The sequence below is a fragment of the Miniopterus schreibersii genome (assembly GCF_964146895.1).
Source record: "Miniopterus schreibersii genome assembly, chromosome: 11".
NCBI lineage: Eukaryota > Metazoa > Chordata > Mammalia > Chiroptera > Miniopteridae > Miniopterus > Miniopterus schreibersii.
In genome coordinates this window covers 2,332,273-2,359,845 of record NC_138111.1, presented here as the reverse complement: position 1 = coordinate 2,359,845, position 27,573 = coordinate 2,332,273, and the positions used below count along the sequence as shown (strand labels likewise).

The 27,573-nt window shown below is 61.8% G+C and overlaps 2 protein-coding genes across 2 annotated transcripts in view; both read right to left on the bottom strand.

Annotated features, from left to right (window-relative positions):
* Positions 1-22,011, bottom strand: part of ASS1 (argininosuccinate synthase 1) — a 44,823-nt gene extending 22,812 nt beyond the window's left edge. Inside the window, exons 1-9 of the mRNA XM_081152366.1 lie at positions 21,822-22,011; positions 17,332-17,390; positions 15,619-15,726; positions 14,636-14,704; positions 13,157-13,345; positions 8,453-8,509; positions 7,347-7,421; positions 4,218-4,288; positions 3,612-3,642 (exon numbers count right to left, since the gene is read on the bottom strand). Of these exons, the coding sequence (XP_081008492.1) occupies positions 3,612-3,642; positions 4,218-4,288; positions 7,347-7,421; positions 8,453-8,509; positions 13,157-13,345; positions 14,636-14,704; positions 15,619-15,723 (597 nt within the window). The 5' untranslated portion in view covers positions 15,724-15,726; positions 17,332-17,390; positions 21,822-22,011. The remainder of the gene's footprint in view (positions 1-3,611; positions 3,643-4,217; positions 4,289-7,346; positions 7,422-8,452; positions 8,510-13,156; positions 13,346-14,635; positions 14,705-15,618; positions 15,727-17,331; positions 17,391-21,821) is intronic.
* A 4,619-nt stretch (positions 22,012-26,630) lies between these two features.
* Positions 26,631-27,573, bottom strand: part of HMCN2 (hemicentin 2) — a gene marked incomplete at its 5' end in the record, with an annotated part of 129,630 nt that continues 128,687 nt past the window's right edge. Inside the window, one exon of the mRNA XM_081152147.1 lies at positions 26,631-27,415. Within this exon, the coding sequence (XP_081008273.1) occupies positions 27,073-27,415 (343 nt within the window). The 3' untranslated portion in view covers positions 26,631-27,072. The remainder of the gene's footprint in view (positions 27,416-27,573) is intronic.

The window sequence follows — 27,573 nt, the reverse complement described above, 5'->3', positions numbered from 1 at the left end:
GGTAGGTGCCTGCAGTCACTCTGCCTGTTGGCCCTATGGCAGAGTGAACGACCATCCCACTTCCACATCCGAGAAACCCCTCAGTCCCGGGCACACAGGGACAGCTGATCTTTTTGGCTCTACTTCTGAGCTCCGGCAGGGGTTGTGCTGGAGCCCCTGGCACCTCCAAATGCCGTGTGACGTGGGGCCAGCCTCATTCCTTAACCGTTTCTATTTGTGGGGTGGGACCAAGGGCCCAGAAACAACCGACCGACCTCAAAGACAGGTCCAAGGAGGAGAGGGGTCCTGAAGGACCCCCAAAGCCTGATGTCTCCGTGGACCAGACAGAAAACCAAGGACAAAGAAGGACCTTGTCCAAATTGGACTGCCCGACCTCACTGGTGTGGGAGCTAGTCCCGGGGAGAGTGGACTTCTTGTCCAGTGCTCTTTCCATCACCCCATGCTGTTTCCCAGGTGCTTTAGTAACCAGAGGCTGAGAACCAGCATGAGGAGGGTGCCCAAGGCCAGCCAGCCCGGTTAGCCACAGGGGCGGGCATCTGGGGGTGTCAGAGAAATGTTGCCCAGCCCCACTGTGCCCTGCCAACCACCACACTTCCTGGGCAGGTGAACCGGAGCTTGAGGCTCTGGGTGACCGGCACTGGCCCCTAACCCTAAGCCTAACCCGGCCCAGGCTGAGCTCAAACCAGGGTGCCAGCACTGAGCACCCAGCCCCTTCTCCACCCAAGCCGGCCTGCCTCCCACCCCCACCTGTGCTGTGCCTGGGCCCCACCTGTTTCAATCTGCCGCTTGTCGCTGCCTCCCGCCACACTTCTTAGTGGAGCCCCGAACAGGACGGGGACGCCCGCGTGGGAAGGAGGGGAGGCGTGAGGCCGAAGGACAGCGTCCCAGCCCTCAGCAGTGGGAGCGGGAAAGGCAGCCAATTAAATAAAATAACTAAACACACGTAAAGGGACGTTTGCTTTGCCACATTCCGAGGTGGCTCCCACTCTCCCTCCCGAAAGCCCAGTCCCAACGACAAACAGCCTGCAGCCGAGTATCCATGCCACCCATTTACCCACCCCAGCGGGAGGGCTCACTTCCAATGTTGTCTTGGGGGAGGGCTGGGGGGGGAGAGAGTGAAGGAAAAACAGAGAGAGAGTGGGGTGGGTGGGGGTAGCAGGCGAAAGAAAGCATGAAACAGGCCGAGGAGGAGAAATTGGGAGCAAATGGCCCATGAAGGGAGCCGCGCCGCGGAGGCATGATCGATGCCGCGCGGCCCATTCACCCGCCGGCTGCGCGGCCCCGCTGAATGAACTCTTTCACCGGGGGCCCTATGAAGTTAAAGCAAGTAAATTTCTATCTTTCTTCACATTAGCTGCCTCATTGCCCTTCAATCAGCCCTCACGGAGGCAGAAAATGGCTCCACCATCTGCCTTCGAACCCTCCCTTCGGCAGGTCTCGGGCTTTTTTTGGAGAGGGGGAGGGGGCGGGGGCACCAGCTCCCTGAAGCTCCGTCTCCCCAGCTTTTCCCGAGGGGGCCGGGGCAGCTCAGGGAGCAACGGTTCTCCCAGGCCCCTAGCTGCTACTTCCTCGTTTCTGGGATCTGAGGACAACCGTCCCCACGCCTACATCAGACCCAGGCCCAGCGATGCCAGGGCGGGCCTGTAACTAAGCCTGGGGGGCCCCGGCCAGCGCGGGCCTCGCCCTGCAGAGGGCAGGCTGGGAAAGCAGGGCCAGCATGGCTGGACCCCGGGTTCCTGGGCTGGCCCCACACTTCCCAGCGGGAACGAGGTCCCCCACTAGACTCACCCAGCCCAGCCTTTCCTGCCTGATGAGAGAGGACCTTGGCCCCTTCCTCCCAAAGATCCTTACCCGGCCTGAGGAGGGAGGGTGGGGTCCCTAGCTCCATGATGGAGGCCTTGCCCGGGGGGCTACCGACAGGCCAAGTGGCTTTCAATGGCTTAGCGGGGCGGTGCTGTGGTTTCCCACTGTGTGCATGAGCAATTGGAGGCTCAGAGAGGTTGGGTAACTTGCCCAAAGTTGCAGAGCAATAGGAGCAGACTTGGGATTCAGACCCAGGTTTCCAATCTCTGGCACCCAAGCATTAACCTTCCCGCCTTGAACGAGTGGCAGACAGAAGCCTTAAGACACTGTCTGACACTTGCTTATCCATCCGCTGTCCTCAGTCGAAAGGGGGCCTAGGAGGCAGGGACCTGCACCCCACCACTGCTCAGTTCTCAGCTCTGCTTCCCCAGTCCTGAGGGGAGAGCCCACAGGCTGCTGGGAGAGGGGTGGGGAGCGTTTTTTTCCTGCACACTTGGGGCCCTGCAGGCTGGAGGGCACCCTGCCTTGAAGCTGCTCCGCTCTGCTCAGCCTGCCCTGCCCCCCTTGGCGCTGAGTGACTGGCTAATTAGGGGTGGCTGGCCTGAGTGTCGTGGGGTCAGCAGAGCATGAACTGGAAAAACCTGTGGCCAGCAGGCAGCAGCTTCATGGGGCCGTCAGCCCCCAGGGGGCAAGGGTGCAGGGCTGTCTTGAGTGACACGGTTGGGTTGAGGGGGTTGGGGGGCCATGGGCAGTGGGGGAGCCACAGAGGCCAGAGGGCCAGCTCCTGCCATGGGGTGATCTGGGCACCAGCCCTACTCCCTTGGGGGGCCTCAGTTTCCTCGCCCATAGAATTAGGATGCTCACAGCCAGGAACCAAGGAAAGTAAGCCAGAGAAATGCTAACCCTGGGCCTGGCTCCAGAAACGGTCACTGGCACATGATGTACTATCTCCAACACAGACCAGGAGGCCTGGTGCCTGCAAGGAGCCAGGCTGGGACCCCCGGCAGGGGTCCAGCTCCCCCCACCCTCACCCAACCCACCAGGGCATTCTCCCTTCCAGCTGGCCTTCTTGGATCCCCCAGACCCAGCTGCCTGAGCACCCCCCCCCCCCAGCACACTTCCTCCCTACGGTCAGACACGCAGCCCACCCCACCCCCAAACCAGCCACCGGGTGTGGGGCTGAGCCGGGGCACAGAGACACATTCCCTCAGGGACAAAAGGATTTTTCTCTTCCCAGGATAGATTTCACCCTGCCTCCCCCATCTCCCACGGTGGGCAGGGGGAGACACAAAGGGAAACACCCCAGGGAGAGAAATCCTAAACTTCAAAGAGCCAAGGCCCAGCCGGGAAGGCTGGGGACAGGGGTGGGGTGGCCTGCCTTGCAGGCATGGGGCGCAAACCCAGACAAGTGGGTCCTGAGGCTCTAATCCCCCCTCCCCCCACTGAGGCAGCAGCGGCCTGAGAGCTGGTGGGCACAGGCTGGGCCCTCCCACAAGTGTCTCATCTGCCTAATTGTTTCTTTATTGTCCCACAACCACTCTCTCTCTGTGCTGCCCTGAAATATTTCCTTCCCCTATTCATCCAGCAGCAATTAGAAAAAGAGCACGGGGTGGGGATGGGGGGCCCTTAAAATGCAGCGTGCAGTGGGCCGGCGGTGGGGGGCCTGGTGGGAGGGTTGGGAACACAGGCAGGGCTCGGCCCCAGCGCCATGCCCGCCCCCTGTGAAATTTCGAATTAGGCTACAAGCACATCAGACAGCATGGGTGCTGAGCAGCCACCACCAAAGGCAGGGAGAAAGCAGGGGTTACCTTGGGGTTCTCCAGGATTCCAGCCTCGTAGCTGCAGAGGGAAAAGGAATTTAAGGTTATCAGGGGAGGGACAAGAGGGACACAGCCAAACCTTGACTCCCCAACCCCGCAACACAAGTCTGGCCTGCCCTTTTCCCTGCCAGAGCAACAGCTGCCAACCTCGCCTGGAACATTCTGGGCCCACCAGCTGGCTGTGGGAGCTGCAGGTGGCAAGAGCGAGCCTGGGACATTTCTCTGTCTTCTGGGGCATAGCCCTGGGGCTCCACATCTGCTGTTCCCTCCGCCTTCACACATGCTGTTCCCTCTGCTTTCAATGCTCTTCCCGGCACCCTGGCCAGTCCCTCCTTGTCCTGAGGTTTTAACCTCAAGTGCCCTTCCTGAGAAGCCCTCCCCGATACCCCAGAGGAGGCGGGGCGCCCGTTATCCACCCTGGCACGCAGCAGGGCTGCAAATAAGCTGGGTATCGCGTGGTCTGCCCTTCCCCGAGGCCCCGCTCCGCCAGGGCAGGGACCGCTAGTGTCCCCTCACTGCTTCGTCCTGGCCCAGCCCAGAAAGGCGCTCTCAGTGTCGGCAGGTCTGGCGACAGGGGGGTGGCGGATGTGTTACCTGATGTGCATCAGGTTCTCGTCCATGCTCCACGGGCTCTTGGGGGTGACCGGGATGGGGATGCCGTGTTGCTGCAGGGAGGGGACAGAGCAGCATGAGGCAGTGTGAAGTAGACGTGAGGGCCGGGCCCAGCCGCCTTGGTTTTCTTTGAAGGTCCCAGGGAGCACCGAACCCTGGCCTCCCTGAGAGCAGGACCCTGGAGCCACACCCGTCTCCTTCCCTGCCCGGGCTGCAGGGGGAGGCGCCCACGCAGGAACCACAGGGCCGAGTGTCTGACATGCTGAGGAGGGGACGCTGAATTCGGAGGTTCCTTCTGGAAAATTCTGGACTTGCACTTCAAGGGCCCCTGGAAGCACTGAGAGTGTGCCGGGCACTGTGCCAGGGCCTCCCAGCACCGCCCGTGCCCCCCACGGTGACCCCAGGAGCCGGGATGGACCGCACTTCCCCCGTAGATCTCCACCGAGGCCTCAGTGCCCACAGGGCTCAGCGCTGGGTCAGGAAAAGGAGGGATGCGAGTGAGAGGTCCTGGCACTCGTTTGCAGCCCCACCCCTGCCGAGCACATCGCCATGAACAGCACCCTGCAACCCCGAAAAGGAGCAACCAGGCAGGCCTGCCATCCTCTCCACCGGCTCTGTGTTTTGCTCCTCAAATAGCCCAACCCATTGTTCAAGGAGAAGACCCAGCGCCACCAAGACGCTGGGCCTGAAAGGCTGCTGGTGGCCACCGCGAAGGCGCACCTCTCCCAGCCCTGATTGAAGATGAGGCAGGTTCCCTCGGGGACCCCGTGCTCCCCTGGCTGACACCAGGTTGGAAGCCAGCACGTGCATCACGACCTGCTCTCCCCTCCCCATGCACACCCGGCGCAGAGGCCACTCAGAGGCCCAGCCCGGCGTCTTTAAGCCAAACCCCCTTAGCACCTCGCCCTGTGGGTCTTGGAAGCTCGGAGGCCCTGGCCCATCGGGTCCCACTGGCATCGTCTCCCGTCTCTCCTGATGGGGCTCCACCTGGCTCAGCCCTCATTCCCACGAAGGAGGGAATGTCTCCTTCATCACCACTTGAAATTTCCAAAATAAACCAGGCTGAAACCCTCTGGGCTTGTTTTCCGAGCGTCACCAGGAGAAGGCCACCTGCACTCTAGAATCTGTATGTTCTTCAGTTTAAGCCACACAGGCAAACGGGAGCACCTTATTTAGGGGCTGCTCAATGTTGGGGGGCCCTTAGTCCCCCAAAGTTGCCCAGAGTCAAATCCACACACTCGTCCTGAGCTCTCTCCAGGTAGAGGGGCCCAGTGCGGGGAGCAGGGCTCTGTGCAGATGGGAACCCCAGGGGCCTGCAGGGCTGACAGTCCAGGGGCCGTCCTGCAGCCTTGGTGTGGGGGGTGCTTTGGACACACTCTGGCCTTCTCTCTCCCACTGGCTCCAGCAGGGCAGGGAGAGGAGAGAGGGAGGGGAGGGAGGAGGGAGGAACCGGATGGGCAGCAGGCCCTGGGCACAGAGATGCGCACAAAGCCAAAAGTAGCAGCAGTTTCTCACCAAAGGGACTTCTGTCTTCCCTCCCCTCTGTCCTGGACACTCCCAGACCCAGGGCGCTCTCCCTGCCACGGAGGACAGGAAATAAACCATCTCCGACGTTTACATAAATGCTGGCTTAAAAAAATGATGGTGACAAGGGTAAAGATGGGGTGTCCTAAGTGCTGCGCCCCTGGGTGACAGCCTCGGGGGAGGTGAAGAGGCAGTGAGCCCATGCTTTGCGGCGCCCGCAGCCCCTCCTGGCCTCGGAGACATGCGGGTCTCACAGGCAGGGCTGTTCAAAGCCCTCTGGATTTGTGTCTAAGCTGAACCAGAGCCTGCCTGGCTCTGGATTTTGGACAAAGCCTGGCTGCTGCTCAGTTATTCCGGTCATTTCCTGGGCGCGGAGACACCCCCTTCCTCCCGGAAGGTGCCGATTCCCTAGGGCTCAAGTCCGCCCGCCGCCAGCCTCGAAGGGAGGGCGGATGGCGGAGGGACACGGACTGGTCTTTCCCGGGCAGACTCTCTCTATTCGGGATGGAAGTGCCTTCTCCCCATAGTCCGGGAATGAGCGAAAGCAACACTCCCGAAATCCACTTTGCCGGGGAAACCAGGAGCAGCTCTGTCGGGCCTTTAAGGTACATGAAGGGCAGTGTTTGGGTCAGCCCCAGCCCGCTCCCGAGCCCGACGGCAGGCCGAGAGCCCCGACGGGGCGGGCCCCATTCATTATTCTTAGAGATGAAAGATCCCATATTCTGTATGATCAGGGAGACGGGAGGGGGGGCGGCTCGCCAAGCCGGTCTCTTAATAGCTCTGCTTTTTGACAATTTGTTTGGCAACATATGGGCTTGCTCTTGTAAACTCCCCTCTTAATAATAAAACAACAGATGGCGGAGGAGCTCTTTCCTCCAAGCACTCTGGGCCTTAATGGGATGCCGGCGGCGGGGCAGGGCCACGTCCCCGCCGCGTCCCCCGCCACGCGGCACCTTGGCCGCGGCAGGAGCGCGCAGCCAGCCCCGGCGACTGCTATTTAAAACCTGAGCAATTTTCTGCTGCGTGCGCAGAGCTGCTTTTCCCGTCTGATTGACTGGGGCTGTTTGTCAAGGGCTGCCATCGAGTCGCTAAAAAGAAAGGGACCCCGGGGAGAGGCTAAGGATCTTGATGCAAAACTTCTAATATGTTTTATTGCAACTTGTACTTCAAAAGGGCTGGCTTGACACAGGCCTTTGTCGGCCGCTGCTCCTCAGAGTGCCTACCTGTTCCTGGGAAGGCACTGGGGCAATTAGCAGCGAGATAATTGAGGGGCAGAAAATGGCCTGGCTCACACCCCCTGGCTGTCCCCTGAGTGACACACACAGCAGAGGTGGCAGAGAAACAGGAGGCAGAGGGGGCCCAGAGCCCCCCCCAGTTCCACAGACTGGGGGCTCCCCTTGGAGAGGCCCAGCCCAGGCAGGGACCACACACATCTCTGTGGGGCCGGCCCCTGGGGAAGCGGGGGTAGCTGGACAGAAGTTCCATCCCCCAGGCACAGGGTCAGTCCCAGCCTCAAGCAGGTGGCCCAGACAGCCCCAGAGGAGGGGTGCGCCAGGGGACCGTAGGCAGGGACCAGTGGGCTCCTACCTTCGCGTACTCCATTAAATCACTGCGGCCCTGGAACCGGTTGTAGAACTCGGGCATCCTCCAGGGGGCGATGACCTGGACAGGGGCAAGGAGTCAGAACCGGGGGCCCTGCTGCTGGCCGCTCCTGGCCATAGAGCTGCAGGGATGGCCTCTCCGCTAAGGGGCAGGAGACTCCAGTGGTCACCTGGGGGTCCCCTGCTGCTCCCTGGACGGGATCAGGTCCAGGGGGGTGGCTTCGGAGAGACCAGAGCTCGCTGGCAGAATAGTTGTGTGTCCCCTCGTGGTTCCTGGCCCTCTGGGCCTCAGTCTCCCCACCTGAGACCTGAGGGTTTGAACTGGACAGGCCTCAGGTTTCTCATCACACCCCCGGTCAGAGGGCCAGGCTCCTGAACACTGGGTCCACGGAGCTGTAGCCACCCAGCTAGCCCTGCTCTGGGACAGTGGGGCCCAGAGACGACGCACGCCACCCCTCAACCCACTTCCCTCGCTTCCCTTCCCCTTAAGCCGAGCTGCTCTAGGTGGGGAAGGGAGGGGAGTCAGAGCCTGACTGGGGGGCGCTGAGCTCATTCCATCAGCCTGAGAGGGCAGTGCCAACATGTGCTCTCATGCCTGGGTGGCATCCATGGACAGGGGTGTCCCCAAGGTCCTTCCCATCCCAGGAAATAATCCAAGACACCAGGGGTCAGGGCTCAGGTAGCTGAGAGGAGGCAGCCTTAGGGGCTAGGAGGGCTCTGAGAAGCTCAGGCATTGGCCGGGCACGTATCAGAACTGTTCCACCTGCACCCAGGAAGCCAGACCCTGGAGCCCCAAGGACACTGGCTGAAGGTCAGCAACATTTTTCTGTCTGTCCCGTGTCCCTGACCTACCCAGACACCTGGGCAGCACCTTGGGAGGGACAAGCGGCCAGAGGGAGCGCTGTGCCCCTGCAGCTGGTGTGAGTGCAAGGAGCTCTCTGGGGGAAAGAAGGGCACCACCCACCCCTAGAAGGTTCAGGTGTACCCTGTTCCCGTCCTTGGCACTTCCTAGAACCCCATGCCCCACCGCCAGGGGCCGCAGTCCCCCCTCCCCTCCCCCCTGCTCACTCCCCGAGAGGAGCAACCTCTTACCTTAATCTGGGGGGCCAGTGAGTAGCAGGTGAGCTCAAACCGGACCTGGTCATTCCCCTGAAACACAGAACAGAGGCTGTCAGGAGCCGCAGAAGGGGTGGGGAGGGGGCCGGGGGTGTGTGTGGTCAACGGCCTGAGGGCTGCTCAGTGCAAGCCGGCTACGTGGTTCCCAGAACCTCTGCAGTGGGTGCTGATTCTGTTTTAAAGGTGAGAAAGGTGGAGTGTGTGCACAGGTATGTGTGGGCACGTGGCAGGATGGGGGCGTGCATGTCTAGGAACATGGGATGCACACGAGTCATCACACATGTGCACACTCAGGGGGTACACCCGTGTGCAGGTGGGGGGCCCGGCCCCGCTGACTCCCGACCAGGGGAGCTGCCTGCACCTCAGCCTCTCCCTGAGGGCCCCCCACCTGCCCAGCCCTGCCTGGCCCAGCCCCGAGGCCAAGTTCAGGGCTTTGGCTCACAGTGCTGTGACCTGTCCTCCCTCCCTCATCCACAGAGTCGGGAATCCCGTCTCCTCTCTGAGCCTCAGTTTCCCATCCACACCGTGGCTGGTTGGAGGGAGGGGTGGAACCAGCTGACTGCTCGAGGGCCCTTTGCTCCTCAGCTCCTTTCTGAATACAGAGGGAAACTGAGGCCCACAGATAGAAGGGACCAGTCCAAGGGGGGAGAGCCTGGCCTGAACCCAGGTACCAGGCCCCCTGCCCCACCACCCTGGGTGCCCAGCACAGAGCCCAGACCCAGAGACAATGCTGCCAGCGCCCTGCCTGCCATCAGCTCGGTGGCCCGAGCGGCACAGCGCCGTGGAAATAACAGGGGCCTTTTGCCTACTGTGAAAACTGCACGGGCGCAGCGGGCCAGCGGCAGGAGTAACGTGTTATTTCCCAGAGTCTTGTCAGTTGATGCGGAAACACAGGCGTCAGTCCCTCTCCCAGAAGCCAGGAGCAGAGGGGCGGAGGCTGCTCCTCCTTTATCTCCTGGGGCGACAAGCGGCACCAGACCGCCACCCCATCACCCTCCATCGGGTCCCTTTAGTGAGCACCTACTATATGCTGGTTGTATCCCCCTCCCACCCGCCCCCCCCCAGAGCCACCTGGGGCCGGTGGGATTTTTCTGCCTGTTTTTGACATGAAGAAGTGAGGCTCAGAGAGGTAAAGTCACTTGCCCAAGGTCACACAGCCAGCAGGCAACACACTAATCCCGACAGTTCGCATTTACTCAGTTGCTCCACGCGGGGAGCTCACCGGCTCCTACAGCAGCCCCGAGGCAGGCTCTGTTATAACGCCCAAGTCAGGGACCAGGGACGGAAGGAGGCAGGGAAGCACCTGCCCGAGGGCCCTGGCAGCTATAACAAGCAGGCTATTCTGCAGGGCACATGGCCTAGTGTCGCATATCCTCGTGGTTTTTTCCCCACGGCTTCACATTTCCCCAGAACAATGGTGGCTTGTGCCCCCTCAGACAGGCACCTGGGCTGGTGTCTGCCCGTCCAGACCCACCACGGGGACACCCATCTGTTCCAGAGCCAGAGACCCTCAAGAAGCCAAGCAGGTTGCCTGGTTTAAACTCTATCCCAGCCCGTCCGCTCCCTCCAATCCCTCACCCCAGGACCCCCGGCACCAGGGAAGCCCCTGGCAGCACCCCGGGGCCCAGGGAGGGGGTATAGCGGCCACACGCACACCATGTGCATCCATGTGCTGGCACATGTGCAGACGTGTGTAAGTGTGGGTGCGGCGCCCACAGGGACTGGAAGGACTGGGCGGGGGTGGCCCATCTGCTCCCAGGCCAGCCATACAGATGGCGCCATTTACAAAACTCCTGTTCCCCACACCCCTGCCCCAGCCAGAGCCTCAGATTTCCAGGCCCCTTTCCCAAAACTGGTGGGAAGGAGGCGGCCCGGAAGGGCACCCCGGCTTCTGTGCGGCTCTCCGGTGGGGAGGGGCCAAGGTGTCCATGGGCGTGGAGGGGTGGACCCCAGCTTGGGCTCTGTGCCAGGCTGGGCCCCCGAGGGAAGCTGCCTCTCGCCCCTAGGCCTTTGCACAGCCTGTGCCTGTAGCCTGGAGTGCCCTTCCCGCTTGGTGTCACTAGCCAACACCTGCTCTGCCAGAGGTCTCAGTGTCACCATCCCTCACCCCTGTGAGGTCAGGGCTCCCAAGTCCCCGAGTGCCCCCCAGCCCGTTCTGTGCCCTGTGCCCACGCGTGGAGGCAAGTCAGTGCTGGACAAGTATTCAGTGCACAGAGCGGATGAACAAATGTGTGAAGGTGACACCATGAGCTGGAACGAGGACCCCTGAGGCCCTGGTTCCCCCCAACTGAAACAGGCTGGCAGCTGGCATACCCACAGGCCAGAACCTCGGGGCTGGCTCGCTGGACCTCTTCTGCGTTTATGGGGGGCCCCCTCCCATCTGCTTACACCCCAGTTCTCTCTGCATGGTGAACCCCCTCCAGAAAGTTCTGCCAAGATGTCCTACTGGGATCTGCCTCTGGGGTTGCAGGCCTCCTGCAGGCCCAGCGCCACGTGGCCCTGGTTTTGCCTTCAGGGGCCCCAGGGCCTACCTCCTGATATGTAGCCACTGATCCCCACCCCCAGCCAGACCCCAGCCCCTGCAGGCGGCTGGACCCTCCCTCCCACAAATGTCAATTTTCTGGATCCCACCCCAGGCCTTTGTGGTCCTCCCTCTACACTCAGTTCTAGGAAACTGTCTCCAGAGGCTGTTGGGGACCTCCCCGGGTCCTGCAAATATGAAGGCACAGGGGTATGCCTCGTTCATCGACCTCCGGAAGAGGTGACAGGTCCTGGGCGGCACCAACACCCCTGCCTGTGACCTTCGCACCGCTGGTCGTGGGGCCCCCAGAGATGTTTCAAATCTGACTGTTCCTCTTTTGGACCCTGAGTATTAACTGCAGGGACACCCCCAGGTCCCAAGGGGCCACACAACCGCTGCAGAGGGTGCTGCTCTGAGAACCACAGCCTTCCAGGGGCAGGGTGGGGAACAGAGGAGCCTGGGTGGCTGCCTCCTCCAGCTGCGCCCCCAGGATCAGCCCCGGAAAGTCTCAAATGTCGGCCTCTGCTGCCCTCTCGTGACCAAAGTGGAGCAGCGCACACAGCTGCTGGAGGCTCCGGCCAGCAGTGTGGGGGTTACCCTGGGGCTCTCCCTGGACCCCAAGAGCCACGTAAGCCAGGGCCAGACCCATCACCCACTCACCCGCCCACTCTACCAGCCCTGAATGCCACCCGCGCTCAGTCCTGATGGTACGGTTGGAGGGACCTTCCCCAGGCAGAAGACTGTCTGGAGTCTTGACCTCCTGGTCTCAGCTTGAATACCTCCTGGAACGGGGATCTCACTGCCCAGCTCATTTCCTCATGGACAGAGGAGATGGCTCGGGAGCTTTTTCATTCTGCGCTGACATTTGTTCTTGCTGACCTTCCCCTGCCTGCAGGAAACCCCAGCACAGGTCTGATAATCATACAATCGGGACACATCCCTGCCATTGAGCATTTGTGACGTGCCAGGCCCGTGCCGAGTACTCTACTGGAACAGTATCCTACTCGTGGCTTCTACCTGCCCCATGAGCTGGTCCCATTTTGTCTGCATGGCAGCGAAGTCACACGGGTGAACGCGGGGAGCCGGGATCTGAACCCAGCTGCGCAGGCCCTGAGGCCCTGAGTCCTGAACCTTTGGGTTCTCCTGCACTCTCTCCTGCCACCCTCGAGGGGGAGGCAGCATAGCCCAGGTCTGCCCACCTCCCTCATCTGACTTCCCGTCATCCTGCTCGAAAGGTGCTCAGGATTGGAGTGTTTGTGAAAACGCTCACGAGTCCAGCCCACACGGGTACCCAAGGGCCAGGCATAGGGGTTAGAGGCTGAATTGTGTCCCCAACAAAAGAGAAGTGGGAGCCCTAGCTCCCAGCACCTGAGAATGTGGCCTTATTTAGAAGTAGGGTCTCACAGAGGTAACCGAGTTAAGAGGAGGCCATCAGGGTGGGCCTCACCCAGCATGACTGGTGTCCTTATAAAAAAGAAAATTTGGACACAAAACCAGATGCACCCATTACAAGCCGAGGGCTGCCTGAGCCACAGGGAGGCAGCAGAGACCAGAACCAGTCCCCTCCCTACACCTGCAGAGGGGCACGGCCCTGCTGGCACCCTGACTTTGGATGTCCGGCCTCCAGATTGTGAGTGTGCACCTCTCTGCTGTCTAAGCCGCCCGGTTTGTGGTCCCCCGGTCTGTGGTGCTTAGTTTCAGCATCCCAGGGAGACTGAGGCACAGTCTTATCCCCATTTTGCACATGAAGAAACTGAGGCTCAAGGCCACACAGAAGAGCCACAGAGCTGGGACTCAAACCCGCTCTGCTGACTCAGGGCTTCCTACCCTCCCCACCACCTAGCGTGGTGACTCATGCTCTGTGACGCCGGCCAGTGGCGATGTCCCCAAGGCCCAGCCTCAAGTTTGTTGAATGGGGAGACATTGCTCCCACCACACGCGGAACTCACGGCACGTGGAGCCCAGGGTGCAGCTGTGAGTACACCTGGATACTCACTACCCAGGCCAATCTGTCGCTGTGCACCTGGCAGTTATGAGGGGAAACCTACCTGTGCTCGGGGGCCGTTGGCCCATTGCCCGGCTGCCTGTGTCTCCCTTTGCAGCCCTTGTCTCCTCTCCCTCCACCCGGCCTCCCCAGTGCCATCCACCCTTTGTCTCACCTTTCCCGTGGCGCCGTGGGACACATACTTGGCGCCCTCCCGCTGGGCAATCTCCACTTGCTTGCGGGCGATGCAGGGCCTGGCCAGGGAGGTGCCCAGGAGGTAGCGGTCCTCGTACAGGGCACTGGACTGGACGGCCGGCCAGATGAACTCCTCCACGAACTCCTTGCTGACATCCTCGATGAACACCTAGGGGGGAGCCACGGGAGGGAGTCTCAGCAAGGCCACCAGTCAGGAGGCAGAGCCCAGGGGACGTCCTGTCTGTGTCTGAGGCAGACACTGCTGATGGACCCTGGGCAAGCTGCACCTCCGCTTTTCACTCTGCACCCGGAGTAGGGATAGCCGCTACCAATCCCGGCACACAGCACCGCTCCTCTCCACCCTGCGCTCGGGGCAGACATTGTTAATCAATCCCGATACCCCGGCCCCCAGACCAGCTGTGTCCCTTTAATCCCTCCCAGCACGGCATTCCTGGCCGGAAAGGAAACTTAGTTGCCTCCTAAGGTCTAGAGCAGTAGACAGATGTCATCCACAAAAGCCAGCGGCGATCTTGTCCCCAGGGTCAGCTGGCAATACCTGAAGGTATTTTTGGTTTTCACGACTTGGGTTGGGCAGGGGCTCTGGCATCTAGTGGGGAGAGGACAGAGATGCTGCTGAGCATCCTGCCATGCACGGGACAGCCAGCCATGAGCCACCAGTGCCAAGGTGGAGAAACCCCAATCTAGAGGAATGGTTCTCAAAATGTAGACCCCAGGGGTTCTCAGGACCCTCCAGGGAGTCTCCGAGTAAAAAGAGTTGCTGTAATGACACGTTCACTACGAGCAAAAGCAGTGATGGGCAGCAGGGCCGGCACTGAGCACAGGTGAGCCGTTGTTCCTCCTGCCTTGGGTCCGGTGCCAAGCGCACTTAGGCTCGGTCCTGAGGGGGTCGGGACGGTTCCTTTGGCTAAATCTCCACCCCAGCGGGGGGAAGGTGAAATGCACGCGGGCCGCGTCCCGGGGTGAGTTACAGGCGCCCTGCAGAGGGACCGGCTCTGCTCAGGGCCAGGGATGAACCCTCAGAGCCGCTCAGTGAGCCCAGTGAGCCCAGTGAGCAGGGACCGCGCTGGCCTGTTCACCAGACGGGCCCGCACCCAGCGCGGGGCTCCCTCGTCACATGATTAAATGTACTGGGCTCCATGCGCTGAACTCCGCTGGAGTTTCCTGAGGCTGCTGAATGGATGGAAGGGAGGCTGAGCACAGACAGATGAGGGACGGACAGGCGGATGGATAGATGAGTGGGCGGGTGGGCCTGGGGACGGGCGGATGGCTGATGCTCGCAGAGCTGGGCAGGTGAGTGGGTGAGACGGGTGGGGAGGGGGAGGGGAGGCGTGCAGGGGACAAGGAGCTTTGGGACAGGAGAGTGCATTGCTGCCCCGCCACGTGAGAACCCCATTCCCAGCCCCAGCCCCAGCCCCAGCCCCTGCCTCCCATGTGGTACCTTTTTGGCCCCGAGCTTCAGCGCCTTCTTCCTGGCCTCCTCAAAGTCTTCCTTCTGGCCGATGTTGGCCTGAGGAGCAGAAAAGCGTGTCAGCCCCCCGGGGTGGCCCAGGGCAAGCGCCTTCCACGCACAGTAGCCCTCAGACTAGGGTTTCCGTGAGGCTAAGGCCTCACGCGAGGGGAAAGGGCACAAACCAGTGCGGAGAAGCCGCGACAGCTCTGGGAGCTGACCCTGTGGGGCGGAGGGCTGGCCGAGGTGGCCCTGTGCACTGGCTGCTGGGCTGCGGCATTTGCTGTCACGGCCTCGAAGGTCAGAGGCTTCCCTTGCACCATCTATCTACACCCACAGCCGCCCCCTCCCGGAAAGCCAAGACAGAGTTTGGCTCCTGTTGTTTTTGCTTAAGCTGGTGTGAGCTGGAGTTTTTAGGATTTGCAGCCAGGAGCCCTGAATAGCACAGCCACATGGAGAAAGATTCGGAGGCCACGTTCAGGTTCGTCAGGAATGATCAGGGATGTCTGACATGGACGCTGGGTGGGCGACCGGCATCCTACACAGCCTATTGCCTATGGCCTGCGGCCTGTTCCATTCCAGGACTAGGTGGGCTGCAAGGGCTCCGCCCGCTCAGCGGCTGTAAGGTTCTGCGGCCTGCTGAATTATTGGGGCCTGGCCGGGACTTGCAGAAAGGGGAGGACCGTGTGGCCTCTGCACGCCTGAGCCACCTGTCCCTCTCCAGGCAGGCTGGGCCAGTGGCACTGGTGCCCCCCCTTCAGTCACCCACATGAGAGCCAGCCTACTCCGTGCTCTGGGGGACATCTCAGACGGGGCCACCAAGGACAGTCAGTTTACAGGTGAGGAGACTGAGGCAGTACAACCGGAAGCCTTTTCCTACAGTCCAACAGACAGGGAGGGGAGCCAGGCACGCGAGAGTGACAGAGAGCAGACGGGCGGCAGGTAGGAAGATGGACACTTGGGAGCCTTCTCACCAGGTAGGCAATGACGTCATAGCCTTGCTCCTTCAGCCACACGAGGATGCAGGAGGTGTCCAGGCCACCACTGTAGGCCAGGACCACGGAGCCTTTGCCGGACATGGTCTGGGGGGAGTGGAGGAGGAACGTGAGCGACGGAGTCAGCCCATCCCCACCCACCGGCCCCTGCAAACAGCTCCCTCCTGGCCCTGCCCCAGCCCTGACCTCGGCCATGGGCACCCCATCCCCTGGACCAGCTGCCACTGGGGATCGGAACAGGCCGGTCACCACCACCAGGGCCAGCTGAGGAGCTCCTCCTCCTGAGGCCATGCCCCTTCCATGCCAGCTCCCGACTGTGACCCGGGCCCTGCACGCAGGCACCTACAGGCCACACTGGGCGAACAGCAACAGCAGCTTGGGGCTGGTGGGGGGGGGGGGGATGTCTCGGAGCCAACTCCCCTCCAGCTAGAGAAGCACGGCCAAGGCCGGGATGCAAAGGACACAGCAGCCAGGAGCTGCCGGCAGCCCCGCACACTCCAATCAGAACAGCTCCTTGCTAAGCTCAGACAGTGCCAGGCAGGGCCCTGGGGGCCTCGCGTGCATCCCACTGGGCCCCCCTATGATCCCGTGAAGTGGGTGTTGTCATGCCCGTTGAGGAGGGGGAGACCGGGGCTCAGAGAGGTCAGTGTGTCTGTCTGGCTCCAGAGCCCGGGCTCTTCCCTGCATGCAGTGCTGCCTTCCTGCTGTGGGTGGACTAGGATGCCAGGGGGCAGAGCCCACATCCCTCCCCACGGGGGCCCAGTGAACCCTCACATACTGGGACTTTAAGCTCTGTTCACGTGCAAGTTCCTCTGAGCAGGGAAACAGCGCTGAGCACCTCAGTGAACTCAACTCTGACAAGGACCAGCTGGGAGGAGCTCAGAGACCCGCCCCCCAGGGTGCAGATGGGGAAACGGAGGCCCAGAGAGGGAAGGAGACCGCAGAGGCCTGGTACCTCTCTGTGACCCGCGGCTCCTCCCCAGGAGGTGAGGGGACAGATGTGTCCCTGTGGACAGAGGACAGAGGCACCATTGCCCACTCTGTCCCTCCCTTTGACTACAGCGAGGCACTGGCTAGAGGTCGTCGGGTCAGCAGGTGGCGGGGCCCAGCGGCCCACAGCTACAGGGAGCCTGCTTGTGTCTGGTGGGGGCGCCTATACTGCAGTCTGGCCACGGTCAGAGTCCTCACTGGACACCCTCCGCAGGCCCTGGGGACCCCAGCAGGGCGTCCTGCCATCTCCACCCCGACAGGAGCCTGTACACTGAACACTTCCCGTGTGCCTGGAGGCCCAAAGGGGACGCCTGGCCCTCTGGCCCAGCCTGGCGGCGGATCCTGGACACAGAGCCGGACTGTGTACCGGACACACGTCCTCTGTGTGGCTCCTGACATCTCACAGCCCACCCACCGGCCGGCCCCAGGGCCCACACACCTGTATTGCCCTTAGGACTTGGAAGAAAACACCTCACGGGACAGGGAGTTTGGGGGTGGTTCTGATCAGTCTCCACAACTCTCCCCTCCACTGGCCATTCAGCCACCTGCCGGGCCCTGTCCCCCGCAGGCTGGGCTGCAGGTGACTCACCAGGCCCTGACCCCCGGGCCAACAGGCGGTGCCCATGGCAATCTCAGGCAGGGGACCATTGAGGATGGAGGGGAGTAGTGGGAGGGCGGCGAGCGGGATTCAGGGGGAAGTACCTGGGGTTGAAGGTGCGGGTTCCTGGCTTCCGGAATCTGTCGTCACCGCGCGGCGAACTCTGCAGAAAAAAAAGCTGCTCAGCTTCTAGGTGCGGCAGCCCAGGGGGGTGAGGGGTGGGGGGCAGAGGCCCTGGACTAGCCTTCCCGGCCGCTGGAAGCCCCGCTGAGCCGCCTGGCTGAGCAGGCAGATTTGGGGAGGTGTGGTTGGGGCGGGGCGTGCATCCCGTATACTCATACAATAATCTGCATACCTTGAGGGTGCCCAGTGAATAAGTCTCAGCACCCCTGAAACCATCACCACAATCAAGAGAATGAACAGTCTACTATACGCTGAATATCCCACGGTGTTGCCTCATGTTGGAGACGGGGAAACTGAGGCACGGGCTAAGGAACTGCCTCAAAGACTTGTCTGGCCGGGAAGGGGCTAAGCCAGGGTTGAGACCCACGTCGCTGGACGTGTGAGTACAAGGCTACCCCTCTCTGGGAAGGTGCGGGGTAGGGAATTGCGGGGGCAAGGCATGGTCTGGGAGCACGCAGGTGGATCAGACACCGGGGGTGGCTGGGGTGGGCTAGAGACAGGGAGACTCATTGTGGGCCCAAGATTCACCCAGCTCTTAGTCACCCCTGCTCTGCCACTTCCCAGAGGCACCTGGAGCCAAGAGGGTGGGCACCGGGGTGGGGAGGGGCAGCTCTATGGAGGCAGACAGACCACCAGCTGTCTGTCCTGCTCAGCCTCGGCGGCCCCACCATGCTGTATTCTAACTGCCCCGCCCCCCACTGAAGCATGGGGGGGCGCAGAGAACCTCGGCCGTGGGTCTGGGCGGTGTTCAAGAGCCCGTGCATCTGGGAGTGTGCATCTGAGAGCGACTGTGTGTGCGCATGCCTGCACGTGTGTGTGCATGTGTGTGTGCATGTGTGTGTATGTGCACGCTGGCGGGCCGTGAATGCGTGCAGAGATTATTAACTAGGCGGTGGCCTGGGGAAATGATGCAATCTGACACTGGCGTTGCTCCCGCCTTCCCAGCATCTGGGGAAGTTCCACCCTCTGCCAGCTGCGGAAACTAAATGAAGCGGAGGCCTCGACTGGGGGAGGTATACAGGGAGGAGGAGAGTCAGCCACAGCCCAGTGAGCGCGTAAACACATTGTCTGGGTCCTCCACACCCGGGTTCAAGTTACTTAAGCTGCTCATCTGCAAAATGGGGGCGAGGGCAGCCCATCTCCCACAGGACCCCAAGGATTCAGCGAGGTGCTGGGGGAAGGAGCCCAGAGCTGGGCACGAAGCCTCTGCCCACTGAACTCTCCTACCACTGTCACGGCTGATGGCTGACCTTGGGCAAGCCGCTCACTCTCCAGACCTCCATCTCACCATCCACACAACCTAAAAACCCTTCTGGTCCTGACACCCGGCTGCCTGCCTGGGGGAGGTGTCTATCGGATCCTGGCTGGGCTCAGTCTCCCCCAATCCCAGCCTTGCCCCACCCTACCCTCTATGAAGGGCCCACCGCAGGCCTCAGCTCCCAAGGCCAGCCCACTCATCCCTTACAGGAGGGAAGGATGACAAGATGGCTGGCCCGAGTTGGAAAGGTAGGGGGCATTCTCTGTGGCCCCAGCCGGAGCCATCCCGCCAGCTGCTGGTGGAAGTGCCAGGCCAGCCCGGGCACCTGCTCAATGCTAAGAAAACCCACGCATTCTAAAATGTTAGAGCTGAACAATGACAAAAACAGACACTACGCTCAGTGCCACGTGCATGAAACCACGTGCGTGACTTCAAGGTGGAGACTATTGTTACCACCTGGGGCTCAGAAAAGTTAAGTGACTTGCCCAGGTAACAAGCTAGCGGCTGGCAGGGCTGGGCTGGAAACCCAGGCTGGCTGCAGACTGCCTGCTCTGTGCCCTACACACTGGGGTCTCTAGGAGACCACAGATCTCCCCTTCACTTCCCACGGCTTCCAGAAAACAAACTCCCCAATGAACCATCACCAATCAGTATTTTCTGTGTCTGCACGTCAGGGCTACAGCCCCCTGAATGTTCTGGAACCCCTCGCTGACATCTAACTCAGCGGAGCTGGGTTCATTAGTTGAAAACTCTGGCTCCACCTAGGCCACGAGAATTCTCCTGGACTTTGGGGTTTCCTGGCGCTGGGACTGCAGCTCCTCTCTCTTCGCAGCCCCCCCTCAGTGTCTGATAGAGCCAGACTGCAGTTCCACACTTTGACCACGAGGTAGCGCTGTCAGGATTCAGCCTGACCATTTGCTTGACAGACCCCACTCATTTCAGCTGTAGGTTGTTGTTGAGACAGACAGGGGAGGGGTGTTCCTCCCAAATAACAGGTGAGGGAGGAAGCCTAAGGAGCAGGCAGGAGGCTTGTCCTAGGCCCCACACTGGGACAGATCTCGGCTATGATTCCTGGGGCCGGAGTGTCAATCAGGAGCACTGGGCTCTCTTGGGGCTGCCAGCACCCCAGAAAGCTTCCTCCACCCAGCATTGGGGGTCATTTGGGAGTTTGCCTTGGCTTAAGAAGGTTGAGTCCCCAGTTTCAATGAAAATGCCTTGGGGTAGGTGGAAGGGAGACTAAGTAGGTCTTACCAGGCCCTGGTGACAGACACTCAAGCCCTCTTCATTGGGGAGTTTGTTTTCTGGAAGCCGTGGGAAGTGAGGGGGGGAATCTGTGGTCTCCTAGAGACCCCAGTGTGTAGGGCACTTGACTATGAGTTCATTCTACTAATAATATTGAACCTGCCCCAAGTCTGGGGAGGGCGCCTGCCCAAAGGAGGGAGGGAGCCAAGGCCTGGAAGATCCCAGTTTCCCCAAAGTATTACAGCCCCAGGCCCTGAATTCCAACAGGCTCTCTCCACAGGGGCGCCCACAGGTAAGACACTTGCTTCTGGGGCTGTGTGCAGGAATGTAGGCATCTCCTGTCCTGGCAGCCTCCCAGGGCCCAGGGGAAAGTGCTTGCATAGCAGGTTAGTCTGGGCCTGTCCCCTCTTCTCCCCCATCCCCCCAAGAGTCAGGCTCATGGGACCCAGGGCCAGGAAAAGAAACGGTTACCATCAGAGCCAACTGAGCCCAGAGCAGGCAGGCAGTTGATGGGGGCACATGGGAGCGCTCAGGGGCTCGGCGCTGAGCAGGAGCCTTCCTCCTCTGCCGCCCCTGTGCCTGCCCGGCCTGGGCACTCCGCTGGGCAGGATTCACCTCATGCTCATTTGCTGGCACTGGGCAGAGCCAGAATTACTTCTTGGTATAGCCACAGGTGGCCCCACCCCAGTGCCCCCTGTCCTGGCTGAGAGGGGGATGGGAGGGGGAGGGAGTTTTTAAGGGAGACCCCTCCAGTTCCTAGCCATCCCCAAAGTTCCCATCCCCTTTGGGCGGTTTCTGCCTCTACCATCAAAGCCTAAGGTAGGAGGGCAGGGAGCCTGTCTCCCATCCCCGCCGCTAGCTTTTGGCAACACCGCAGACACAGTGCGTGGACCGACCTGGGCACTGCTCCCAGTGGCAAGGAGACCTTCCTCTAGGCCCGGAGCCCTGAGCCTGTGGCAGCTGTGACACAGGGAGAAACTGAGGCTTGGGAAGCGGAGGTGAAGATCCAAGGCCTCACCCAGCTGTACCTGCCTTTGGGGCAAGGGGTCTGCTGGCCTCCAGCACTTGCCCTCTCCTGTCACCAGAAAGGGGTCAAAGCCGGGTGCCCATTGGATCCACCCCTGGATAAAGGGCAGGTTTGCTCCTGCCCAGATGTGCAGCCAGACGGCCAGGCTCCGCAGAGAGGACACCGGGGTTGGGGGGGTCACGGGGCCTCCCCAGGAAGAGCCCAGGCGCGTTTCCTCCCTTTCACAATGACCTTCCCACCCTGCGGGGCGCAGCCGCCCGGACGGCGCGCGTTTCCTGCGGAGGGGCCCCTCCCACAGCCCGAGGAGCCCCGAGGGCAGAGCCCAGGGCCGCCGGCCGCCCGCCCCACCTGGGCAGGGAACGCACCTCCCTTTGGGAGGCAGAGGCGGCTGGCGCCCCCTGCTGGGGAGGAGCCCGGCCTCACCCCAGGCGCCGGCCGCGCATCCAGGCGGTAAACTGAGGCTCGCGGCGGCTGCGGGGGGCCGAGGCGCCCAAACCCGGGGGGGGGGGCGAAGGGCGGAGGTGGGGGCCTCTGGTTTCACCCGGAAAAAAGAGGCGGGGACAGAGAGGGGGCGAGAGAAGCCCGGACCTCACACCCCCTGACTCGCAAGGTCTCCATTTGGGGGGTTCGCCTCATAGAGGAAGCTGGATAGGAGAAGGGGAACTCAGAAAGGACCTCGCCCCGCGAAGGGGACCAATAACCCGACCTGCCCCCCCAGACCCGGGACTCGCGGGCGGAGGCCCCCAGGAACCCCGCCGCCAGGCGTTAGGGCAGCAGGGCCCCGTGGGGAGCGCGCGCCCTCCCCGCCCTCCCCGCCAGGTCCGAGCCGGGGCCCCTCCGCCTCCGCGGGGTGACCCGGGCGGGGGGTCGGGCGGGCTCCTTACCGGGGTGCAGGCGGCGGCGGCGGAGCAGGGCCGCTGGCAGCGCGGAGCCCGGGTTATAAGCCCCGGGTCTGGGCAGGGCGGGGGACCTGGGCACGTGGGGACGCGCGGGGCGCGCCCCGCCCCCGCCCCGCCCCTTCTTGGAGCCGCTCCCGCTCCGGCCACCCTGGGGTGGGCAGAGCCCGCCTGTCCCTCCCTCCGTAGCCCTGCCCCCCCCCCCAGCGAGCCACTCCCACCCCCTCCCACCTGCCCCTGGGTGCCCGCAGGCTCCTGAGGGCGCACGGGGCGCAGTCACCCCGCCCTGACCCGGCTCCGCTGGAGACCTGCCACCTGCCCCGCGTGGGCAGCGTACAGGCGCTTGGAGGCGGGAGTGGGAACAAATGCCCCTTAGGCGCGGGGAGTTCCGTGCCCCCCCTTGTCCGGTGTGCCCCCCGCCGACCGCAAAGCCCCTCCCTGACCCCGCACCTGCCCCGGGGGAGCCGCAGCCCACTGTGCGGTGAGAAGACCCAGGTGGAGGCGGAGGTGGCACTAGAAAGCCTGGGTGTCATCCCAGTGCAGGACGGGGCCCTGGCTGTCTCCCCAGAGCCTGGCACCTGACCACATTGCCCAGGGGACCCGGTGAATAGCGGCTGGAAGACCGGCTGCCTGCTGACCGCGGGCAGCAGGGAAAGTTTCGGTTCACAGAGCGAAGCTTCTTGTTGCAGAAAGAAACGGAATGGTGACCCGGTCTGGACTTGGGAGGCTCTGCACCTCCCAGGTTTCCCAGCCTGGTGTACTGGCCCCAAGGCACCGTCACTCCCACCACAGCCCAGTGAAACCTAGGTCGGGACCAGCCCAAGGCAGTGCCATAGTTAGGACACCCCCAGCTTCCTAAGTCCTCTGAGCCTGGAACCCCCACCCCATTGTAGGTGGGAACCTGAAGGCCCCTCCCCCCCCAGCTGCCCTGTCTCCATCCCATGACCCTCATTTCTTCCTTCCAGGTGTCACTGTCCTTGGAGAACGTTGGGGAGGGTGTGGTTGGATAGGAACCACTTCCTTGGAGTTATTACAGAGGCCGTGGAGAGGGAAACTGAGGCAATAAGGCCTGGTGTTCCCCAAGCTCCCTGAAGTCAATGGTGGCCTCAGACAGAGCCCCCTTATCCAGACCTTAGAAAGAGGGCAGGTGAGGGAAGAGCCCCTGCCAGTCAAGGATGGCTGGGGGACAAGGGGGGGAGACAGGCATGGAAGAGAGGTAAGGCCAGCGTTCCCCATGGGTCTGGGCCACCCCACACCCCTCGTGGTCACCACGACTGCTTTTATTCTCCTACCCGTCTTTGATCTCGCGATTACCCTCTATGAAGTTGCTACTATGGCCCTCATTTTACAGACGAGAGCCTGAGGCACAGAGAGAGGGTGTATTTCCCCCGAGGCCGCACAGCATGTAAGTGGCAGAACAGGTCTAGACCCCAGTGTCTGAAGCTCTGGCCTAAACCCTCTGCTCTAGTTTAGGTTGGAGCTGAATCGGAGGAGCCAGGCTCTCAGGCTGTAGGGACATTTACTCCTTGCATTTCTGTAAAGTGGCTCCTGCCCAGGGGACTGTCCCTTCCTGGTGTACAAACGCTGGTGACATGAGGGGCGGTGAGATCACAGGTCTCCTGAGAGGAAAACAGGGACCCAACTGCCAGCAGGGGCCCTGCCCTCTGGGCACTAGTGTGGATGTTTGCCCGGAGGCAGAGGTCAAGGTGAGAGGAGACGGGCCGGCTCTTGCAAGAGCCACTTTTCGCCTCCCCCGTCCATCTGCAAGGTGGACATCCACGTCTGCCCCAGCCCTCACCCTGCAGAGAGGTTCCTGGGTCCAGGGCTGGGGCCTGACCAGAGGGGATCTCTGCCCCCCCCCCCCCCGGCCCCTGGGGCTCAGCCACCATGGCCTTGCCTTTCACTCACACCCAGGTCAAGGCTCCTCAAGGAGCCTGCACACTTCCCAGGGAAGTGACCTTGGGTGGCCCCTCTAAAGGCACAGGGGCACCTAGGCTGGACCAGGTGGAGAAACTGAGGCAGTGGAGTCTGAGATGCGTGTATCTTTTAAATACACCCAGCGTCCACCCCTGTCTCCCTCCAGCTCCTCTGCACTGGTCAGCAGGCCCCAGAGCCAGAAGAGCTGGTTTCATTAGGTCCCTGCAGGTGTCAGCGTAGGAAACATTCAGAGCTGTGGAGAATTTTTTGAGCTTATCTGAGCCAAACTGACGACAGTTGCCCGGAAGCAAAATCTCAACAGATTGTGAAAATGCTCTGGAGAATGGCAGTTTTGCACGTATTTTATACATTAGAATCAAAGGGGAATTGGTAGGATATTTGATGACAGCAAGGAATGACTTGTCTTTTTAAGATATAGTGTTATAGCGATAATGGTATTGTGACTGTGTGTTTTAAAAGATTTTTAAGTTTAGAGATGCATTCTCAAATATTAATGGATGTAAATGGTTTTTACAGAGACCTGCTGGTCCCCATCACACTGAGGGCCTCACCCGGCGCCCCTGTGCCCTCCCCGCTCCCGGGGTTGAGCCCTTTCTCGCCTTCCGGTCCTCACTGTCCCTTGGGGATGCCCCCTGGCCCTTCCCCCTCCTCCACCAGATGGGTCCCTTGTCCTGCCCTCTCTCCCACACTGGCACGAGAGCGTAGGCGCCTGGTTCCCTTCAATAAACTGGAGGGACATGCCGGCTCCTGTCCCCCCCCCCTTGTCTTAACTTAGGCCGCCGCCTCCTCTCACCCGCACCGGCGCAGGAGACACCTCACCTGTCCCACCTGGGCCCCCCACCTCTCCCCGCCCACCTCCGCGCAGCAGCCAGGGTGCCTTTTCCAAGGGTTGATCTCACTTTTGTGGCTACCGGCCTAAGTGTTGAAGGGCACACTCAGGGATGTGGCCTCGTTGACCCCCCGGCAGCCTGTAGACACTGACAGGGCCTGAGCAGCTGACCACGGGGTGCCCCTGCCGTCCCCCCCCCGCCGCTCAGGGCTCTGCACCTGCAGGTCGTGGAGGGGCCCGGTGTGCAGGGACTAAGCACGCTGCCCTGCAGCCATCTCATGGCTGGCACCAGAAGCCACGTGGCCTCTGCCGAGGCCTGGGAACTGGCCGCAGGGACAGAGTGTGCCCTCTAGGCTGGACCCCAGGTTGCCAGTCCCCACCCAGAAGGAACACAGAGTCCAGTTATTGGGTTCTTGGAAAAGCTGCATCACGGAGTTTAATGAGTGACCTGCGGGGTTGTTTTCGTCGCCTGATGGTTCAGAACGGCCCCGGAGGTCAGGTGGCATCAGGGGGCTGGGCGGCCGGACGGGGCCAGCCTGGGTGACGGCCGGCGGCGGGAGAGGTAGAAGTGGGAACACCCCTAGGAGCTGGCTGCCTACACTGGCTGAGGGTCCCTGCGGAGGAGGGCGGGGCGGATGGGTGGGGGAGCGCCAGGCGGGGAATCAGCCTGGATTCAAGGCCAGGTCTGCCACCAGCTCGCTGCGTGACTCTGAGCAATCACTCCTGTCCCCAGCCTCCCTGTCACAGCCTCAGACGGGGAGTTTAGGATAAGGTGGGGGAGGAGGGAGGCCAGACTGGCCAGCGGGCACTCCCTCGGTGGAGCCTCAGTCTTGAGTTGCCGCGGTCCCCCGTCCCCCCTGCGCCTGGCCCTCCCTCTCCTTCCTCAGAGAGTGAGGGCAGGGCAGCCTGGAGGTTGAGTCTTTCTTTTCTCCCCCAGGCTGTGTGAGCTTGGACAAGTGGCTCTCCTTCTCTGAGTCCCCGTTCCCTCATCTGTGAAATAGGCGTACCATGTTTTGCCTCTGGAACTACGGGGGCTCCAGTATTCAGTAAATTACTCAGGTTCATAGGCACTGGACATTTTAGGAGCGGCCGTGTCACAAACAGGAAGGGCCAGGGTGAGACGGGGAGAGGAAGGTAGGAGAGAGCAGGGGTGAAAGAGGAGTGGGCCCCTCCACTCTGCGGGTCTCACCTCTGCTGAGAGTCTCCTGGGCTGCAAGTTCCCAGCTCCATAAAAAATTAACAGCCCAGCAAAGGGCAGGTTCATAGGTCACAACATGAACCCTATCGCCCCTAGAGTTGCACAAAGGGGGGCTGTTCAGCCCAAGGAAGGGCCCCACTGGGCGGACAGAGGGGTGTGGGAGGGCTGGGGCAGCCCTTCCCCCACTTCTTCCCTCCCCGCTGCCCCAGGCTCCCCTCCACCCAGCCTGAAACTCCACTGTTGGGGATCCTATGGGTTAAGCCACCTGCTTTTGTAAAGCCTGCAGGCTCAGGATGTTTTTTGCATTTGTGAATGGTCGGGGAAAATCTAACCCTAATCCCACCTTCCCCAGTCCGCTTTTCTCCCCGGCACCCTCTCTAACTAACAGGTGCACACCTCACGCTTGCTTTCCTTCCTGTTTTCAGCCCCTTGCCACGAGAATGTGAGGCCCCAGGACTTTATGTCCCCTGTCGGGCACATAATCAGGACCGAATGAATCTCTGCTGTTTGAATAAAGGACTGAATTTAATTAATTCATTAAAAATAATTAAGGATTATTCTTAAGAGTTACTTTTGGTGCCATGCTAATGCATTTCCTCCTCCTGTAAGTCTCCCCACAGTGGGGGGGAGGGGGTGGCTATTGTCATATTCATATTTTTGGATGAGAAACCTGAGCCCAGAGAGGTGCCTGAGGTGCCTGGGCCACCCCACCTACCCTCAGGGAGCCAGGCTGCTGAGCTCCTAGTCCAGTGCTCCTGGACCGGAGGGGGGCGGTGGCCCTCCCAGCGGCAGCCCCTCCTTATGAAATGAAAGAACTGGATGGAGAAATCGAGCTGGTTAAAAACAAGAGTTTTTATGGTATAATACACACCCCAGGTCCAGGTGTCTGCAGGTGTGGGCAGGTGGCCGCGGCTGCCACCCCAGGGTCTACCCTCCCCTGGGGTTGTCCCACCCAGCCTAGGTCCCCTGGGGCAGGTGGGCTTAGCCGCCGATGGGGAGCCTCTGTCACCTGCCTGCAGGCCTCCACCCCCAGGGGAAGTAGGGAGAGTAGGGGCAGCTCATGTCCTGGCTGTCCCGGGGTCAAGGCTGCGCACAGGGTCATGTTTACTGAAAGTCCCGATGACGCAGGGGGGCGGGAGAAGATGACGTCCCTTGCGCAAGGGCCACCTGCCCCACCAGCAACCTGGCCTGGGCGGTGAGGAGTTATTTCCACTCCTTCCCGCCGCGGATCCCCAGAGGTCTCAGCCCCAAAGCTGCTGCCAACAACCTGCCCCTCAGTAGGGGTAGGGGGACACAGCTATGAGCAGGACGTAGATGCTCTGGTGGCGAGGCGCCAGGGCGCGCACGGTGAGCCGGTAGAGGCCTGCGCGGGTGAGGGCGCGGCGGGTGTAGACGGCGCCCTGGCCGGCACTCAGCAGGCGCAGCTCAAAGGGGCTCTGGGGGTCGGGCTCCAGCAGGCTGAGCTCCGTGCGGTTGGCGGGGACGCCGGCCTCGGAGAAGGCGGTGAGGCGGGCCACGCGGTGGTGGGCGCGCACGCCCAGGGGCAGCGGGAGCAGCCTGTACTGCAGCGTGGAGGGGCCCGCGCCGCAGTCCTGCGAGCAGCGCCGGAAGCAGGTCCTGCGGGAGGGACACGCGCACAGGCTCGGCTGCCATCCAGCACCGCCAGGCCCCAGACACGGGGCCTCAGCCCCAGCCTCGGCGGTTCTCCCGTGAGCCGCAGTTCCCAGGGCCCTGATGCCTTCTCTGCAAGCACCACTGTCAGCCCATTTTAGAGG